General features: G+C 39.6%; 1 protein-coding gene and 2 long non-coding RNA genes across 6 annotated transcripts in view; 2 read left to right on the forward strand and 1 right to left on the reverse strand.

Annotated features, from left to right (window-relative positions):
• Positions 1-371: 371 nt before the first annotated feature.
• On the reverse strand, positions 372-6191 carry LOC147754202 (uncharacterized). Of its 4 annotated transcripts, none has more exons than XR_015316635.1 (3): positions 6177-6191; positions 3007-3278; positions 372-1488 (listed from the first exon to the last, which is right to left on the reverse strand). It is a non-coding gene; the product is annotated as an uncharacterized LOC147754202 (long non-coding RNA). The 4 variants fall into 4 exon arrangements; XR_015316633.1 differs by lacking the exon at positions 6177-6191 and adding an exon at positions 4451-4465; XR_015316632.1 differs by lacking the exon at positions 6177-6191 and adding an exon at positions 4065-4079.
• Positions 4563-20150, forward strand: part of SmD1 (small ribonucleoprotein particle protein SmD1) — a 37684-nt gene continuing 22096 nt past the window's right edge. The window contains exon 1 of the mRNA XM_086974392.1: positions 4563-4717. Within this exon, the coding sequence (XP_086830518.1) occupies positions 4710-4717 (8 nt within the window). The 5' untranslated portion in view covers positions 4563-4709. The remainder of the gene's footprint in view (positions 4718-20150) is intronic.
• On the forward strand, positions 5598-19552 carry LOC147754203 (uncharacterized). Its single transcript, XR_015316631.1, has 3 exons — positions 5598-6044; positions 6444-17897; positions 18345-19552. It is a non-coding gene; the product is annotated as an uncharacterized LOC147754203 (long non-coding RNA).

A 20150-nucleotide genomic window follows, 5' to 3' on the forward strand; every position in this document is an offset into this window, starting at 1 on the left:
GCTTCTTAACAAATGATCCGATAGCCCTTCTACTGTCCTATGCATATAATCTGATGAAGGATCCCATCATAAAAATTATTGACTTTCCGCCGGATGAATACACAGAAGTTTGTATATAAATGCTGCCTTTTTCAAAATGTTCAAATCAGAAACAAAGTATGCTGTTAGCGTACGTCTCGTAAAAGTGGATTGTTGAAAAAGTATTGGCTGTTCTTAAGCCCAAACTGAAGGAAACAGTATTTTATATTAAACTAATGTTACTAACCCAAATATTCACCATTCTCACATACGATATATGTGACTTCCTGTTATTTCTCCGGTAACACCATAATCCCATCACCATAGGTCTCTAAATGAAAAATTCTCTCAAATTATTTTTACATTCCTTTATTCAAACTAAATCAATACTGAGCTTCTTTTGTAGTTAGCCTATTCAAAATTGGTTAAAGCGTTTTTGTGGCGGACAGCTAGCTTCACGTATCGTTGTTAGTTAATTTTTGCTTTAATTTCATCGTTTTTTTTTACGGAACTGGTCGATTACGATGAGGAGCATCTTTTGCCAACCACAAAACCATCATTAAGTCATTTCCTTCAATAACGCATTTTAACCATAAATATCACAACTTTTTTGAACTATGGCCAGCATGTGTGTCTCTGTAGATAAAATTGTAACATTTATTCATTTTGAAGAAGTTCTTCGTTTGACTAAAGGTATTCGAACAGCGCTATCGCACTTATAGCTGTCAAACGACAGCGACGTAACCTGTACGATCTAACTTGAAGTATGACTTTGAAGCAATCTAGTTAAAAAAAAAAACAAACACAGCCCAATACGCAGCTAGTATATTATGGAGGATCTGCAAATAAGGATGCTTGGAATCGTATGCACAGAATGATTTCGGAGCCTACCTACTATCTGTTAGGCACTTCTTTGTTTGACTTCACACAGATATTAGTTAACACGGATATCATTAGTTCTTTTTTAGATACTAATTATAGATATCCTCTCGTTTATTTATATGTGTATACAAAACATGCGCAATATATGGTGCGTTGTGACTAGTACACTAAGCACCATGAGTGTAGTACATCGTTGAAAATAAATCTTAATTTGTTACTTATATATATATGTATAGTGCTTAATGCGAGTAAAGTGACATGCGCGCATTTTTCAATACAATGCAATCATCTACCCTTTGTGTCAAGGTTGATAATTTGAATGCCTTCATCAGCATGGGTTCTGTAATTTCCGTAGTTATAAACATGCGTTTTTGCACCATCATCACCTCCCTGTCCTGACACAAGATAACCGTAGCCCAGCCCTATAGCGCCGCCTGTAGCGGCCGCAAGTAACAACGGGCGGCGAACCTTCTTCAGCATATAATCTTGGATCCCCCCGTGCGCGACTGCTAGAACTGTCGCGAGAACAATAAGACCTGTAAATACTCTCTTCATTTAGTCGTCTTCGTCTGTTGTTGTCGTTGTTGCCTGAAAGATTAAGCGCCATAGTTAGTACCCTCTGCGCGTAATTACCGCTGGCAATACTGTTTTAAACCCTCAAATAAACGCCGTGTGTATATATATATATACATATATATAGTCCTGGGTATTTTCAATACAAGGACGATATATTTTTGAATAAATTGTATTTGTCAATAAAGGATAGGCGAACTTGGTAAACCAATTAGCAACGCTAAGATCCGTGGAGGAAGTCGCGCTGGCATCGAAATTACCATCTTTGATGGGTCAACTGTAGGAGATGTCTACTCGTGTGCATCAGCCGGCATCGTCCCGGCAGTCAAGGGAAATTCCGGTTTGAGTAAACAGAACAAGCTTTCGTGTGCAGAAAGTGTGGGCGAGCTTCAACCATATGTTGGGGCAGTACGCGTGTGTTTCGGCTTGTCTCAATAATCCTTGGCATTTCGGTTGCTATTGCTACAAGATCGAGGTATGACCCGAATAAATCGCATCTGTGGTGATATTTATTGGTGTAAATCTTTTTGTAAGCTTATCTTGCAATAACTTTTAGGTAGTTCGGGGGAATACAGAAGTAGTGTCATAAACACATGACGATCTTAAAAAATGTTTGCTTTTTTATAAAAAAAGAACTTGTTTTATATTTAGAGATTTGAATTCAATTTACGTTCTGTTCTACGTCTAAAAGTCGGTTCGACCACACGTGGAGGTACTGAATTGGAGAACATCTTCGAGCCTATGCCCTTCCAGTTGAAAAGGCCCCAACATGAATTTGCAAACTTGTCCTATATGAGGCTGAAGGCCTGCTGGCTTTAGGCTAATCTTAAAAATTGCCTATAGAAGCCAACGAGAACAATTACACTTTTTTTTTTTAATCAGAATTTAGGTTGCAAGAAGACGGGAAGAGTCGCCTTACTGATAAAGACAATACCAAAGCAGATAATAATAAGGATAAATAGGGAGATGAAAAACTTTATGAAATTATTTATTTGAGCATGTCCCCGTATCCTCATATCCTTAGCAGACATAAATAGAAGAAGGAAACATAGTCGCTTATTTATTTTTGAAAAGTCGAGGAGAGGAAAAGCATTTTTTGCCGTAAGCCTTGCCAAGGCCGTGCACTTAGGCATGTTGACGAATGGGTAGACAATGAACTTTTTAAAACTGTTTTGACACCTAATGGTAATAGAACATATATATGTTCAGTAAGTAACCGATTTTGAAAGCTTTATTTGATTTAGTTTGCGATTTATCTAATTTTTTCGTGTCTTTTTCTAGAACTAAGGCTTCCAATTAATCGAGTTTAAAGCTATATTCTGAAGGGCCTTATCAACCAACTTCCACCCAAAATTATTTCTGCACTCCTTTTAGAGAACTAGGGAACGATGCATGTTTGAGAACCCAATCGTAGTACTCTTCGAAAACCGTCTGGAATCGTCGGTGAGCTATTAAGGGGATCAATAAGATTATAAGATGATCAGTGCTGAAATAATTATTATTAAAAAATTCTATGAACTGCATTGCTCTCACCTGGAATCTCAGTAGTTCGTTGTTGACGGCTCGCACTAACAGATTAGAATTAGCTGATGTTTTAAATGCTCCGAACGACTAAAATTTATCAATTAACAGATTCCGCGCCAGCAAACGCACAACGTCGGCGTCCGTTATATAGGCGTGCGAATGAGGCAAACTTGCCGACCGAGCAACAAACTAGACCCACTGGTGTGGCAAGGGCAGATTTGCCCCGTCTCAACTTACGTAATGCTTCAGAAGCAGCGATCATAGAACCAGTCTAACACTTACTGAAATTAAGAACAAAGAAATTACTTTATTTTCTGATAGCTTACTTTGACCCATACAATTTGCTGTGGTAACAGCATCAAGTGTTAGTAAACAATGCGTTCGCGGTTGCCAATCAAAGACGGCTAATTCCCACGGTAACTACGCCAATTTGTTGCAGTTACCTAAGCAACCATGCAACCTTGATGCAAGATATATATAATGTTTTCGAGATAAAAAGGCGAATGGTGGGATGTGGGCGCGCATGAGACGTGTGAAATAGCGTAGAGATTTAAACACTTTAAATCGAAATGTTCATGGCGAGCATAAAAAACACAACCTAACAGAGTAGGCAACTTTTGAGAACTCCTACTACATATTGGTACATACGACACATATTGGCGCATGTTACTTACTCGAGCCGTTATTTTAACCATAACATAATTGTTGCCATTTTTTTTTGTGGTTATGATCCGCTGTTTTTGTTTCTATTATTTCAACTATACATACACCGCATTAGATTTTTTGTCGAGTTCCCACCTCGTGGTTGCCGGAAGAATATCGAATCTGCACAGTAGATTATATCCGAATTTCAACCCTTACGCATTCAATATTATAACTTGTAATGGATAAGTTAAATGAAGGTAAATTACGTGGGATATACATATATCGAATATGCTAACAATCGTGAAGACTGACTACGAATTTCAATGATTTTCTATTGGAAAATGGAAATATTTGTGAAAATAACTGTAATTTTCGAAATAAAAAATAATCTCACAGTTGGAATCTATGTTCCTTAAACGTACCGTTCAAATTAGTGGAATGCACCCATTCAGTCGTTGAAGTTAACGTTTACAACGATGAACGTGCGCCGAATAGGAAAAGCCCCAAAAGCCACATAAGGAATTGGCTTTTAAATTAAACCTTTGAGCAATAGACCTAGTTGGTAGAAGTAAGCTATCAATGATAGAAATAAAGTGTACAAAATACATTAGCAACTTTACATATTTGCTCAAATGAAACAAACATCAGCAGTCGACTGGACCTAGTCTAGATCATTTCTAGTGGAAATATTTGAGGGTTAATTTAAGTTCAGGAGATTCAAATGGTTATCAATTCCACGGTTGTCGGAGAGTTCTGATAATAAGTTGAGCAGTCACCATACGTTGAGGTACACTTGAAAACACTACACCTGAATGTAACTTTCCCTCGAAAGCGTTTGACCACTATTTTGCATTTGTTCCTGCATGTCGCTGCGACCGGGTTGTTGACTTCCATCTTAAGTGTGCGTCTTACATGCGATGGCTGTACAGAGAAGCTAGGGTTTAATAACCACAATATGAAAGCCAATTTACTTGGTCCTCTAAAAACAATCGTAGAAAACTATCATTTGTGCCATCAGTGATTTCATCACACGATACTGAAGTTATGCCTGGTGTAGCTTTCGCTCGATGAAGTGGTAAGTGGCCTTAATCGATCTATATTGAACAAGCCAGTTTAATTATTATAGTAGAGAAAAACAAATTGAGACTTAACGTTACGGTATCGGTCAACGCGAACGTTTTTATGTTTAATGTTTTAACTACGTGGCGATTGAAGATTCCTGTTTCGGCTCTTTCGAGTTGTCCAGTCGTCCATCTCGTGCCGTAGAGCTTTGCAGATGCAAATATGAACTTTGCTTGTGTCAAATCGTGTAGCGCCCCAAACGTCGAGCTTTCTTTGAACGGTTTTAAAGCTGTTTTGTGCAAAATGTTCTTTGGCGATACCATAGATATTCATGCGTCGATCTTTCCCGATATTTTCATAAACGTTTTCCGTAATCGGTCGACCGTTATGAGGAATATCGAAGTTCTTCCGATGGCGTTTTTTTTTTTACAATAATACCATAATAATTAATATACCAACTTTTTTTAGCGGTCTTTCTTTGTAATCCCGGCGTGTGTTTCTTTTTTATTTTCGTGGTAGCTTGCTTCATGTTTGAATCGATCCGATACGAGCGCATTTACTGCTACCAAAGCCTGGCTCTCAGATTACAGTAGCGCCAACTCGACGTGACTCATATTAGCTATATATACGTAAACAGATGCGCAGATCTCTCTCGCGCGCGATACTAATATATATATATATATATATGCAGCGCCGACGCTTAGTTCTCTAGATCTTAGTTTCTAATTGGCTCTTAAAAGAAAACAATTTTTTAAACGATGAATAACGTCAAAATAAATCCCAGTTGGAATTTATCTGTCTTCCTGAAGGCTATCCACATTGCGTAGGTCTTCTACATCAGCAATGAATATCATTTAGTTAATTGTATATAGAACATAAGCGAGAAGAGGCAGTATCTAGCCAGCACATCATCCAAAGTTCATAATGGTAACAAAAAAAAGCCAAACGAATATTGGATGGACAGACAATTGTGGTCACGTTAGCGCCACCAATTGTCTACGGCAAGCCCACAATTCGAATACATCCGTTACAAATGAACCCTTGAGAAGAGAATATCTCCACAATTTGTGTGCAATTTCCCTAATATGAATTCAAGTTGTCAGCGCAGTCTATGAAAACGATAAAGAATTCCACTAATATCTAACCGTGCAGACAACATTCCAGCGTTCGATAGATGATCAATATGATAGATCGGGCGCAAGTAACGTGCACCAAAATCGTGACGTGCATAGTTGAGTCAGTAGTGCAGCGTGTCTAGCTTATTCTATGTCGTCTCATTCCTTTACTGCGACAAGGGAAACTCGAAACAAATCCGTGAACTGACCATCCGCCATCCTGGCGTAAGTGTATATGAGTGCGGTTTTGTTAAGTAGAACGAATTTTAGTGTGTATAGGATAGACTATGGGTCTTGGTAAACAAGAGTGTGTCATTAACGTTGGATGCTGTAACCTGGAGCAGTTTTCAAACTCACGCTTATTTTTCCTTTCTCTTTTTTTCGTCATACCGTAAACAATCTTCAAAGCCTGTTCCAAGGTTGGCGATATTGAAGAAACGCATTACTGCTTCTAGCCGCGCTGTCTACTGTTTTGTTGGTGAACGCTGATATAATAGGTTACCGGTACAACCATTGCGTCTGGCGTGTAGCAAATGTGCCAATGGTCATAATCAGTTCACCAGCCCCTAGCTATTTACCATACGAAATAATGACTAATCGATTTAACCGTATTTGCTTTTACAGTAACTCCCCGGCAACTTCTCCAGTTTCCTGTACCACTTGAAATTGTCTAGTAAAAACAAACACAATGGGGGCATCGTCTAGCATAAACAAACGGTGTCCCGCCAATCTTCCGGAGCATTGGCAGGTAGTAGCCATAGAAAGAATTCATAAAATAAGCGAGTTCTTGAGCAAACGGGAGCTTGAATATCGGCGGAAGCATAAGAAAGGCGACAAGCAAGCAAAAACGATGTTAGCTAACGTCAAATCGAACAGCAGAATTCTGCCTATTGCCGAGGCAGCCATATGTCGTCTTGTAGACGCGGGTCAAATCATAGAATGTCCCGAGATAGATTTAATTGAGAATGTACTTGTCCGCTTAGAAGCCGAGCCAGCTCAGCAGATCTCGAAACAAAAATTCGAAGCAATAGCAAACATAATGAGAAAACCGAAGAAGTTTTGCGGTGCTTGAAATTAAACGTGCTTGAAAACCATTGACAGGTGTGGTCTGCTTGACCCGCCAACAAGATGATGGTGATAACTGTAAACGTAGAGGGCAAGCGCTCTCGGAGGCTGATCAGCGAGTGAGTGACTGAAAGAAAAAAAAAATAAGCATCAGTAGTTGAATGTAATAATGTAGTAAGACGTCTCGATTTTTTCTTCGGTAGTGGTCATTGTGGCCGATGCCAACTAGAAGCAATGGTTCATTTAGGATATAGTTTTTATCTCATATCTGATTTAAATCATTTTTGGGGTCCACTTGGTACGAAACAGGAAGTGGATAAAGGGCAAACATTTTTCGACAATAGCCAAAAAACCTAATGGTTATCGCTGCGACAATTCTGATTGCTACATTGCATTGCTAAGAGATTGTTACATTAACGAGGTGTTAGTGAGATAGAGGACTTTAAGAGTGTTATTATAACCAATCGTCGTGATATAATTACTATTATAGATTTGTAACTACTTGTATTGAGAAATGGTTTCGGTTGTGATAAGACATTGGTTCGCGCTAGATGCTGATGGCGATGATAATACTTGGTTTTTGCGTTTACCGCACACGTGTACATAGGTTCCGCACTTGTTGTGGCCACTGCTGTGTGCGACACCTAAAGTTACGATATACCCAGCATGCCTAATAATAGCATGCTTAATTACCTTTTAGTAAGTTGGCGTATATCCTACTTAAAAGTGACCACAATCTAGATATGCAGAAATCTAAAAATAAAGGCGAAAATTTAAACTTCTTTTTCCCCCATTTTCCGTGTCAAAATCTTATTAGTGTTTGTCATGATCACTATATTCTGTGTGCTTTATCATCGAAGTTGACGATGTTTATATGAGCAAACATTTGTTCTGTTATTAGGATGATCCGCTTAACTAGAAAACTAAACCAGTTATTGCAAGACGTTTTCAGCAGCTGTTAAAGCCTTCGATCCACTAAGCGACCGAACGATCGTCCTCTGTACGCATTTAGACCTTCCTTATCCGATTGCTTGGATTATTAATTCATTTTATGAAACAGATAAAATGTTCTCGACAAAATTCTCGTGGGTACTATCTTTTAATTAGAACGCATAAAACAAACTGATACAGATTAATTTATAAGTAAATGAAGACTTGGCTTCAAAGTGTCCTATAAAAGGTCAAGTGTTTATCATTAATTTATAAATTTTCCAAAAAAAAATACATTTCTAGCCGACCCGGTGCCGAAGTCTAGTTGTGCAACTAGATAGCGTGCGTCAAATCAGCATTGTCTGGACTGCTGCGCCGACAGCAGTTCCTACGATACAACTTAAATCCGTTTTATTGTATTTGTTTTCTATCTTTATTGCGATTACTTAAGTATCCGCGGCTCGTTTGAGTCTAGCACTAATAGTACTTCTCGGTTAGTGTATTTTTATAGGGGAGGATATAATACATTGTTGCGAACACCGGCGGCCAAGTGACACCTGGACACCCACCCACTGTAGTCCCAAATCTAGCCTCGCTGGGTAAAGTTCCATCGAGACTAATACGACCCTCCTTTCACTCTCTGCCAGTACGGAATTTCACTGAATAGTACTACAGATTGGCAGAGAAAACAATCGGCCATGGTCATTTCCGGGGCCTCCGCCTTGCAGATTCGCTAGGTCCCGATATTTGTGAACCTGGAATTCTGGTCGTCACGTCTTATTCTGCACTGCCGCCCGACGCGATCTTTCTTTCAGGACCTCTCTGGCTGTAATCGTTTCAAGTGTTCACCTTTTAGTGGTTACTGCATATGAACTCCACATAAATTCTGCTAGTCCCTAAAGAAGATATCTACTCCATTCCATTTATTAGATCTTGTTTGTTCTGGTTGTTGTCCTTACAGCCTCGAAACTGATATTAATAACATGTGGATGGGATCATCCTCTGCTCTTGGTTGCAATGCACACATGTGGGATGTAACTTTCCCCATGTGTAGGTATGAATGAAAATACTCACAGCCTGTAATAATCTAGCCTACGTTGCAGTTTACTTTTCCCTCGGCGCGCTCCAGTCGTTTCCTGTTTATATTTAGGATTAGGTCACAGACTCCAGTTCCCGAATTTATGACTGGTATAGCCCATATCTTCATAAAAGCTTCACGGTTTAGTTTGTCTCCTCTTCAATTTTTGTTAAAGCTCTACGAGGGTGTTCCAACCAAGGCAAAAGTCGCTGACGTATTGACTGTCCTATATGCTTGAAAAATTCGCAGTGCAGCTGTTCGTTGTAACTCACGGAAAAGCTATTCAGTTATCACGAATATATTTCAATCAACGACGATTAGAACCAAACTAAGGAACGGAAAAGGATCATTGACTCGGCGACCGACATCAGAAGCTTTCGTCTGCACGCCTTCTTTGGTCTATTTATATGAACCAAGATCCTTAGCGTTCACCGTTTCATGAGCTTTGGCCATAGCCCTCTAAGGTAAAATAATCCGCTAAGTTCGGGCGTATGCGCAGATATACAGTATACTTTACCATCCTAATTTGTTTGTTCATTAAGTGGAGACTGGTTTCTTACACATGTTTTCTTCCTGTGAGCAGAATACCCTTGTTCTTCTTTGAAGCAAGCTCCAGCACATTTTCTGTCAGCCGATCTTACTGTTTTAATAGCCTATAGCTCCGTCTCCGAAGTCATTTTTGCTTGTACCATAACAGCCAGGTTGTCTGCATACGTAAGGAGCTCCACTTTGCTCAAAGATCTCGCAGTCCTGGGACATCATCGTATCCAATGTTTCATAGAATTGAACATAATATAAAGCCCTGGAATACATCGGCCGTTATTGGTAATGTTATCCCTCATTGGTTGTGCGATATTTCTGCTCATTACCATTCTGTTCTTCAGGTAATTAGATATTACGCGCCAGGTAGGTCAAGGTAGGTAGTCGTTTCAAGTGCTGTCTCTTATGGGAAACTGTTGAAAGCACTCTTGACATTTAGAGTATTGCCATAAATAGCTTAGCTTTCGAGTCTTAAAAGGCTAGCCATGTATGAGTTCGGCTTTGGCTGCTGTACCTGGTATCATTGTTAGGACAACGTGAAGGATATATTAGCCTATGCTCCTCAACGAATAACTGCAGCCCGCCCCTCACGATTACTTCGAAGCCTTTAGCCATTACCATTTTATCAAGCAGAATATACCCCGTTTATCTTCGGTATAAGCACCATTTTTTTCGAGGCGGCCGAGAGCGAAATTTTGTGCATGCTTTTTGTGGCTACGGTAGCCATCATATCTGAAAATTTTTTGGAAAGGATTTGACCGCTAAAGGCGGGGTGCCGCCTGGCCCTGGTGGTTCTTGTTTGATCCACCCTATTGACGTAAGGATGTCAACCGCCGTGACCGCTGATGCCTCGTTCCATAGGCCTATTGCTGTCTCTCAAATGTTGTAACTTTTCGTGTCGAGGAGCTATTTCCTTGCTTGTCGACGGCTTAGGGCCCTCCTTATTTATCCTCTAGCAGTCTTATAACCTCATTAAGATTTATAAGGAAGTCCTAACAGCGCTTTTGCTTATAGCGCGCTTGAACTTTGTCGAGCGTTATCGGTATGAAATGAGTAGGCTCGCTATCATTTCTGAGTCGCCTCTAGATCTCTTGGCCTATTCGCAGTTCTTCGGCGGCAGGGGGGTCAGTACTTGGACTGTATACGTTTCCCCCTCCTATTGATTATTTCGCTTACCAACTTGCATGCGCTGCCCAAGATTCGTCCTCTGTTCCTATGGGTGTCGCTTTTTCTGATTACTTTGCTTGAAATATCTACTAGCGCTTTTGTGCTCCGTGACGGACTTTCGATGCAGCTGGTGGGCATTATTTCTTCGCTGCTGATTGTGAGGTCTACGTGCTGTTCCTGCGCTACCCGACAGAACATTAGCTTTCCTTTTATGGATTATTCGAAGCCATTGGCTCGTACTGATAAACCCCCGTACCTTCAGCCCTGTATTAAAGTCTCCTGCAAAACAAGCGTTGTTTGGCTGCAGCGTGAAGCCTTCAAGTCGCCTAGATAACATTTGTACTTCTCAAACACGCATTCGACGCGACAGAGCAGAGATATACCCACACCTTCTCCACGTCTTTCACTTCTCTACACACAAACCATTCGCCGTTTTGCAGGTGCTTCTGTGCATATTTCGTTCTATCCGATATTTTATCCACTATAATCTGCATAGGTTGACCACGATTGCTATTGCTGCGCTACTTTAAGAGGCATGACTGGCTCGGGTTGACAGTTCGGTGGTTGAAGTTTCCCTGGATGGTCTGCGTTTAAAATAATTTAACCTTCTGCGACCGTTGTTCTCCCTTACTTACAATTGCATTCTCATTTTCTGCTTGTACCTTGGTTCAGGCAGTTTTTTTTAGAACTGCTTGCTTCCATTTCAAGATTACCTCCTTGAGCACAGATCAAGCAGACGAAGCGACCGTGCTCCTTATACTCGTAATATTGTGAGGCATCTCTGAACATATTTTGGAACTTCTCGCAGTTGAAAGATGCGGAAAGCAAAATTCACTCCTCAATTCGACACCCCAGTGTCATTGGTTTTTACGAAAGTAGCTTATTAACAGCACACGGAGGGAGATAAGTCAGGGATTGTAACCTCGCATTTTTGCCCATGCAGAGGTTCTCCGTGCCTATGCTGACGTCAGTTAGAGCCAATCTCCTTCTCTACAAGACTGGCAATTAAAGAAGGAATCCACGTTACCTAATACCACGGCGTAGGAAGCTTTCAAAACCCCTCTCGCTCATCAATCACCACATCCGCCTCCTGCCGTCAATTACCACATTTGCCTCCTGCTGTTAATTACCACACCGGTAAATCCGACTAATCCCACCGCTTTCTCTCATCCATATTCGTTAACTTCGAAGCTCTTTCCTTGCTTGCTAAAACTACACATCAACGTTTATCAACCACATCCGTAGCTGTAGGTATTAATAAATGAGGACGGATGTCAATATGTATTCCTTTAATCCCGAAGGTTCTGCACTTTGGCAGCTTTCATATTGAGCCACCACCTCTCTGACCTGTAAATATATGTCAAGGCCATGTGGAAGCGCCTCAGAATTTATTGTTCGGTTTGAGAATGCTTGCACGCTTGCCTCTCTTCTCAGATGAACCGGACACTTGCTCTTGAATCTCTGGTCTTACGATGATTTCGTTCCGATGATGGTCCGCCCGTTGCATTTTACTGATACCAGCTCCCAGACATCATAAGGACCTTTGCATTCGACACAGTCCTCTATGCCATACTATACGAATACACCAGATCTTGCTTCTCGCGCTGGGAGTTTAAACCTTAGAAGCGAATCGGCACGCTACAGCATACCCAGAAGCCTAATTTACTATGCACGCTGACTAAGTGTGGCGGCGGTTCGGCTTCAGTTATATATTGGTGCATTGCGAGCCATGTGGAAATTTAGGATAGGTCAGGTGGCAAAGTTACAGTCAGGTAGTTTCCGAAGTCGTCACACAGAATTGATGTCATACAAAGGACGCTTTCGAACTCAAGAAAATCCAACATGGTCTTGCAGAAACTGCCTTTCCTGGATGAACGCGTACAGGTTTTCATCAGCTTCTCAAACCCGCGCAAAATGTTCTCTTATAGAAATGGTGCTCCCTAGGGAAACCGCCTAAATAAACGCATTTGAATTCATCCCACGTCACTTTGCTGCCTAAACCGAATTCGAACCGTATTGAGCTGAACCTAGCAAAAATCCATAAGCAATCCTAAACGGACGTTTATGCAACCAGCCGTAGATATCTGTTGTTCCCAAAACTGAAATCCATTGCCCAGGTTTTGAACGGTTGAGAAATGTGACCCTCGGCAACAACGCGACTTCCTCCGCGGCGTCTGCGAAACGCTCCACGATAGCCCGTCACCTTGCAGCTCCGCTGACCACTTCATTCATCCTTGATTTGGCAATTCTTTTGGCTCGGATGGTTCGCTTTCCTGCACGAATTGAAAACAACGACGCACTAATACCGGCATAAGTGCGATTTATTTGTTCTACATCTAGTCTCTGTATAGCAATAGCGACGAAAACATATTATTATACAACCTAGTATATTATTGACACGCACCGTGATAATATATATATACACATGTTACAGAATTATTGCATTCTTTGGTCAACCGTTAATGCCGTCAACTGTAAATATATGTTTATTAGCTGGACGCTATCTTGTATATTGTGAGATGGCTTCAACCACACGCCATAAAGCATGCCAGTTTTTCTTTTATTGAAAATTGTATTTCTATTCACTATACTTCTGAACTGCAACCGCTTCGTGACCTGACTATGCATTTTTCCCAACATTGCATCACTTGATGTTCTTGTCGTTACCAGTAACGGAGACACATTTAATTTTCCTAGTGAATTTATCGACTACACCATTTGCTAATTCCTTTTCTGTAAATACTGGTATTCGCTTCTAATGTTTTCAAAGTACCCTTCAGCGCAAGCGAATTTACACGACGCGCTCCTACAGACGATATGCGCCATAATATGTACACATGAACGTTTCCCTACACTGTGCCGTCGTCTATGCCTCGATTATACTCAAACTAAATAAAATCTTCATTTTTCGATTTGCTGTAATCTATTTCCTGTTGGTCAAATGTTTTTCCTTCTGACACAAATGACATTTTTTTGACCTATTTCAGTTTGACGCCTCTAACTGCCAGTCCCATTTGGCCTGCAAACAGCCCACAAACTTCTTATTGGAAGTGTTTTGATGGGAGTAGCAGAATTTATCGATGTACAATGAACGGAAAGGAACGTAGGATATGAGATTTAGTTACCCTATCATATGTGCAGCTGTGATATAAGTGTTCATATTGCTTGGACGCCAAAAGTCAGGTGCATCGGCTGTTTGATAATACGTTTTATTGATGCAGTAAGCTTTGTCCGGTATGCTAGACGTTTTTGAGCTTTGAAATGATCAGGTAGCGAATGCCAAAGTGAGGTTTATCTTTTTCTTTTAATTTTTTCTAATAATTTTAGGCAAATTATTTAGATAAATAGTTTTCGTTTTACTCTTGGCTTTACAATACGCCTCAATAACCGTATTAAAAAAAGATAAGCGTTGCATGCGATTTCACTGCGCGAAGATTCTACTGGTGTCACCTTGATACTTTAATTTTGCAGAAAAGCATAGAAATGACAGTTAAAAAATAAAACTTATGTTGCTGAGTATGTAATGCCATACCGTGCAATGTGAAAGGTATAGTTAGGGCAAAAAAAGGAACCAGCTGAACAATCTTCACCCATAGTTTGTAATAGTTGCGATTGATTTTGAGTGAACTATGGTGTATGACGCATCGATTTGTATGATAACTAACGAGTGTAGTATAGTAGATATTGAAAGTACTCTCTGTTATATTGACTGCTACTATGTTGCAGTGTTTAACATAAGGCAACCTATTTTTAACCTCGGTTATGCGAATCTGGTTGATCTGGCCTTTTCCGCCGCGCGAGCACCTAATAAATCCATGTTGTGCATTTTTATTCATTACGGTTTAGTCATTATGTGTGTTGCCGCAGACCCTGAATTAATAAAGCTTCAAAATTGAATTTATCTTTGTCTTGTAAGCCTGAAAGATTGGAGGATGTTTGGATTCTGTCCCTCTTCCTGGCTGTCGCCATTGCGAGTACAAGACAGTAATAAGCCTAGAAGAGACATTCAACGAGCCAGATCCATGGGATACACAAGGCCACTTAAGGATATTTTTGATAGCTATAGTTTAGCTGAGAAGACTTTAAAGAAGCAAGTCCCAAAAGCAAAAAAGAACGCTCTAAAGAGTTCAGAATAATTGCTGAGGACGCCCGTATAAAAAACGTCCGAGCGAAAACAAGAAAGAACATGCAAATTTACCAAAAGAAGGAAAAAACGAGGTAATTTTTTAAGGTTCCCTTACTTACCCACAGCTCGGTCGCATCCTCTAAGAGAAACAAGGAGTCATAAAGCTTTCAAAACACTCAGAAAGTAACGGCCTCTTCTCTAACAACCAGTACGATTTCAGAAAATACCATTCAGGTTTGTCTATTATTAATAGAATTTTACGTCTAAGTTGAACAAGTCAGAGAAAGGAAGACACAAACAAGAAGTCTATTCTCAGCGGCTCTTTTAGTTGTCAATAACGCTTTTAGCAGTTTACCCCAGATGACAGTTCTTAAATTCCTTCAGGATTAAAAGGTGTCATCACAACACATCGTATCGATCCACTCAGCATACGCGGTCAGCAGAACAGTTACACACAGCGGAACTACTTTCCCCATGATCATACAGATCTCACAAGGATTCTAGTTTACAATAGAATCCTGTGTATCCAAGGTCGATCTCTAGGAGTTGACCGATTGCCTATGCAGTGAGTGATCTCGCAGCCACGGTCACTGCCCGGAGGCCTACGATTCAGAAAGTAGAATTAATCAGCCCTTGGACGAGATCTTCACATGGATAAAAAAAAAGGCTCGAAACTGGCTCGTGTCAAGTCCGAAGCTGCTCTGTTTATAGGTAAAATGAAGCTATCCTAAAATAACGCGCAAATCAAACATAGCGCGAAATATTATTTCTAACAGACTATGTACCGCATGAAGGAAAATGAAAATCTCTCGTGACGGTCGACGAGCATGTTGCTCTTGTTGAGCCCTGATGCTGACCATCACCGCAGCTGCTAAAAATCTACGTAAAAGACTATTACAAGTGCTTCACCTTTTGTGTTAATAGTATTTCAAGTCTATAGGACGGTTAGCACCATTACGGTTTTAATTCTAGCGAAAACAATCCCATCAGATCTGAAAGCGAAGGAAAGACAAAAGAAATAGAACGTCTGCATAGAAGATATGAAAGAAGATTTAGTCAAAGAGTGGCAACACGAATGGACTGCTATACCAACCAAAGAACTAAGTTCAAAGATGCCATTGTTCATCTTAACACTTAACTAGAGGAAGTCTGAGGCAAATTTTTTTGTCTTGGCACAGTCCTTAAGTGGATATGGTCACTTCAAGGCATATCTACTGTGAGTAGGGAAAGCCTCTTTGGATATTTATTTTTTCTATTTGGACGAAACATAGGACGACGCCTTTCACACACTATGAGTATTCTCTGCACTGAAACATATGAGGGATAAGAACATGTCAGTAAGCATCATGTCCACAGAGTACGATGAACTCAACAGATTTATAGGGCACATTTGCTTATCGAGGGAGTGCGTCAGAAATGACGATGCATTTACCAATTAAATACTCACAGCGAACATGAGACTGGAAAGGATAAGACTAGCTACATTCATAGGTGCAAAAGACAATGCTACTAGTTTGGGTTCATAGGATGAGTGACCCAGCCCGTTTGACGTGGTGGTGAATCAAAACATGATAACCTCGGCCAACTCATCCGCTAACATCCACCGTTTCCTTCTAAAAGCTCGTAGTACCATTAAGAAAAGACCCGGGCTAACACGGGGTAAAGGAAAAATTGAGGCTTAGCGGGCAGTGGTCTCTACGAAACGAGGTCCATCGCCACGGTTGAGTCTCACATCTAGCCTGCATTAGGCAGGCTTAATTCTTGTGGGGAGTGATACTTGGATAAATGTGAACAGAATGCCCAGTTTTCAAAGAAGATTATTTGAGGCTGCACCAAATTAAATGACACAATTATTTGACATAATTATCTTATTGAACAATTGTACGTATTACGCAACAACCCTATGTAAATTTACATAATAACAGTGTGGTGCGGCATTTAAAACAAAGAATTATTTAGAATATTCATTTCTGATGGTACAATGACTGGTGCCAATATCTTGATTACACCTCTACTTACACAATTTGGTAAAGAAAATGAATTTTATTTCCAATAGAAAGGAGCTCCTCCATACTAGCATAATAATATAAGGGCATACCTTACTAAGAGCCATTCAAACAGATGGGTTGGACCAAGGGATTCTGCATGGTATCTTGATTGTTCTGCAGATCTAATAACAATAGGTTTTTTCTTGTGAGATATATAAATTTTACATCAGAATACCAACGACTCAATAATGCACCAGTTGAAGTGTATGATTTGAGTATTGATTAAAAGTTAAAAAAAGCATTAGTTATAATTATATAAGCTATGTATAAATTTTTTTCTGACATTCTGTACATCAATTCATCTATGTACGTTAGAATGAACTGTATCCAGAGGCAAGTTTAATTTTTAATAAATATTTTGATTTTTTATCAATTAGCAATCCCGTTTCACGTATGCCGAAAATACAGTAACCTAATACAGTATTCCCTACCATAGTTATGTAATCTAACTTAATGTAGCCACTTTAATTAAACGAAATTTGCTTACGGTGTGTTGTAGAAAATATAATTTTTGGGACAAGGGAAACTTATAGCAAATAAAGCAAAGAAAAGGTACGTTTTTTATGGGTCAATATATATTCAAAAAAATGCTAAATTATTTACCTGGTCCAATGATCTTACCTACTTAAACTAGATCCAAAAAACTAGTATTTCAAATTATGTCTAATATCTGACTTGTTCATTTCTGATGAATGCTGAAGGCTCGATAGTATTCCTTATAATCAGTAACGTATGGTTTTTAGAAATAGCGAGGGGTCTTTTTGGTTCACTATTAACTACAGCCATTGCCTTTTTTGTTCTCATCTCCTCAGTCAATCGTTGTTACAGCCAAAAATACTAAAAGGCACATACACCACGGATTCATGCATGACAAAATTCAGTTTAGAATTTGGCTTGCGTATGTACACAGACTCAACGTAAACGATTGGCGTTACGTGTAGTGAACGTCACTCATTTTACGTGGTAACTGGCGCTTCCGAGAGTTCGTATACGATCCGTTATCGTAAGAAATGCGCCGAAGAGAATCTTTATAAAACCTGCCAGCTGTCATTCAGCATGCACCTAGTTGATACGATCTCACAAGGCTTGGTTTTCCGCTATAGAAATAGTTGACTTGATCCTCAGTGAGTTTTACATATGTTCTAATTGCCATTGATGTATCAAGTTATATAGTAGGAGCTCTGAACGTGAATTGTGATAATAGGCACATTTTTTATTTTGTTTATGAGTGTTTATTTATATTGTCGTTGTGTAAATGAGGGAAAGCTCTAACGAATTTTGCGTTGAACTTATTTTTCTCTCTAGTTATAGAAATATTACAAACATTACGACATTCCGAAATAATTTTACTATTTTATAACAAGCGCTGTTGCTTACTCAATCGTGTGTACTTCAGTAAATAATTGTTTAATCTTGTGTCGTTTTTCTAATCGTACAGCCAAATACATACACTGAGCCTGTTTGAGATTTACTATTGCAGATATAACAGGTACACTCAACTAACCTCTGGGACCATTAATTACCCAGGAAAAACCTAAAATTGGTTACCCTTTGCACAAATGCCTTTTTAGAGCACGGATTCTTGTCTGTCATTCCATTGGCCCAATCCAAAAAATGTATTCGGGAGATCATCGTAGCTGTCCCCGGCCAGACTTTTTTACAGAAAAATGGTCCGAGGCGAGCAGACATCGAGTTCATGCGCTACGTAGCGTAATGAAATATATTGAAACGGAATATGAGCAGATGGCTGAAAATGGCAGTACACCGGCGAAAAAGTGTCTGGCCAATCTTGACTACAATCGCAGGATTCTACCGATGTGTATCGACGCCATAGCTATACTTGAAGAATGTCCTGAACTCAATCACATCGATGATGTACTTCAACGATTGGAGCAAAATCCAACACAACAATTACCACAGCAGTTATTCACTGTGATTAGTAAAATCAAGAAGAAATACTATGAAAAGCCCGAACTTTGACTGAAGATAGCTGACAGAAGGGAGTTCACCTGGCTAAAGATATGACAACAAATTCGGTTTGTAATAGGCAACAGCATTATTAAAAGCCGCTTATTAATGCGCTGGTAATAATTTTGTTAGGTGCAATATTGCAGTTGATTATCATATCCTAACCTACCGAGGTCTATTGTGATATGTTTTCCAAACATTGTTACCTCATGATTGTTTTGGGAAAGTATCATGTATGGCAGATTTCGCTGATTACGTAAAAGGTGTAAGCTTCGCATTGAATTAGTTAGTATCTACTAGGAATACTCCTATTGATAACGGCAATCTAACAGAATAAAGGCTCAACATTTACAATAGATTTTTTCATAATGTAATAAGCATTAATGACGTCGTTACGCTAACAAAGAGTTACTGAAGATAAATCAAACTGTACGCGGATTATGGAGCATTGTACTTGTAGCATGCACAGAATAACATAGTTACTATTGTGATACAGACATTGGTTCAAATTGACCCATACTTTCTCTCACTGCATTTTCCGGGACACCTGGGTAATTTAAAAGGACTTCTAATGAGATCGAAGTCTCAATGAGTGTATCGTCTGCTGTCCACATATTAGGTATTAAAAAGATTTTAGCGACTTTGTGATCGCGTCCCTAAGCTACTGCTCCGGACGTAGTCAAAGGAAAACAAACTCATATTGCACCAAAAATCCTGGTGCTCTCTTGTGGTGAAAAATCATATTACGATTTCGACAGCTCTATCGGAATCAGTTATCCTTATAATAAAAAAACTAAAAGTGAAATAAGAACCGCGTGTCTTCGGTAACTGCCATAATTTTTTTTCTTTCACTAGTCAACCGTTCTAGTTTTTTTCAAAATTAAAATCGTTTTCATTGATGTAGTTCAAATAGAGTTTCAATTTTGACTCCCAGTTTAAAATGTTCGAAGCTTCAGTATATTATTTACCTCTCTAATGCTACACGTTATAGCCTTAGCAGAATGGGATATACGATGGAAAAAATGTCGTGGGGACCTCCGTTGTCTTCTGCTCATATGTCTCCTATAGGCATTGTTTGCTTATAAATGCTCATGCAATAAGTGCCTGGAAAGAAAGTGGGTTTAGACACGATAAATCTTAATTATAATGTCACCATTTAAACGCCTTAGCGATGAATTCACTTATTTTTACTATTCTCACGTCTTTTTACGTAGGTTAAATGTTTCCTCCATAAAAACTGTAGTTCCGAAATCTCTCATATGGCAAATGCTTCATTGGTTTAGATGATTCTCTTTTCTGTACATCGTGTTGATTATAATTAACAACTTTTCTTCCGTGGATTAGGCAATCACAAACCACGGAGAAATAGAAGTTGCTATCTGAGGCGGTCATGTGGGAAGGTAAACCAG

This window comes from Varroa destructor, unplaced genomic scaffold (genome assembly GCF_002443255.2).
Source record: "Varroa destructor unplaced genomic scaffold, Vdes_3.0 BEIS01000007.1, whole genome shotgun sequence".
Classification (NCBI taxonomy): domain Eukaryota; kingdom Metazoa; phylum Arthropoda; class Arachnida; order Mesostigmata; family Varroidae; genus Varroa; species Varroa destructor.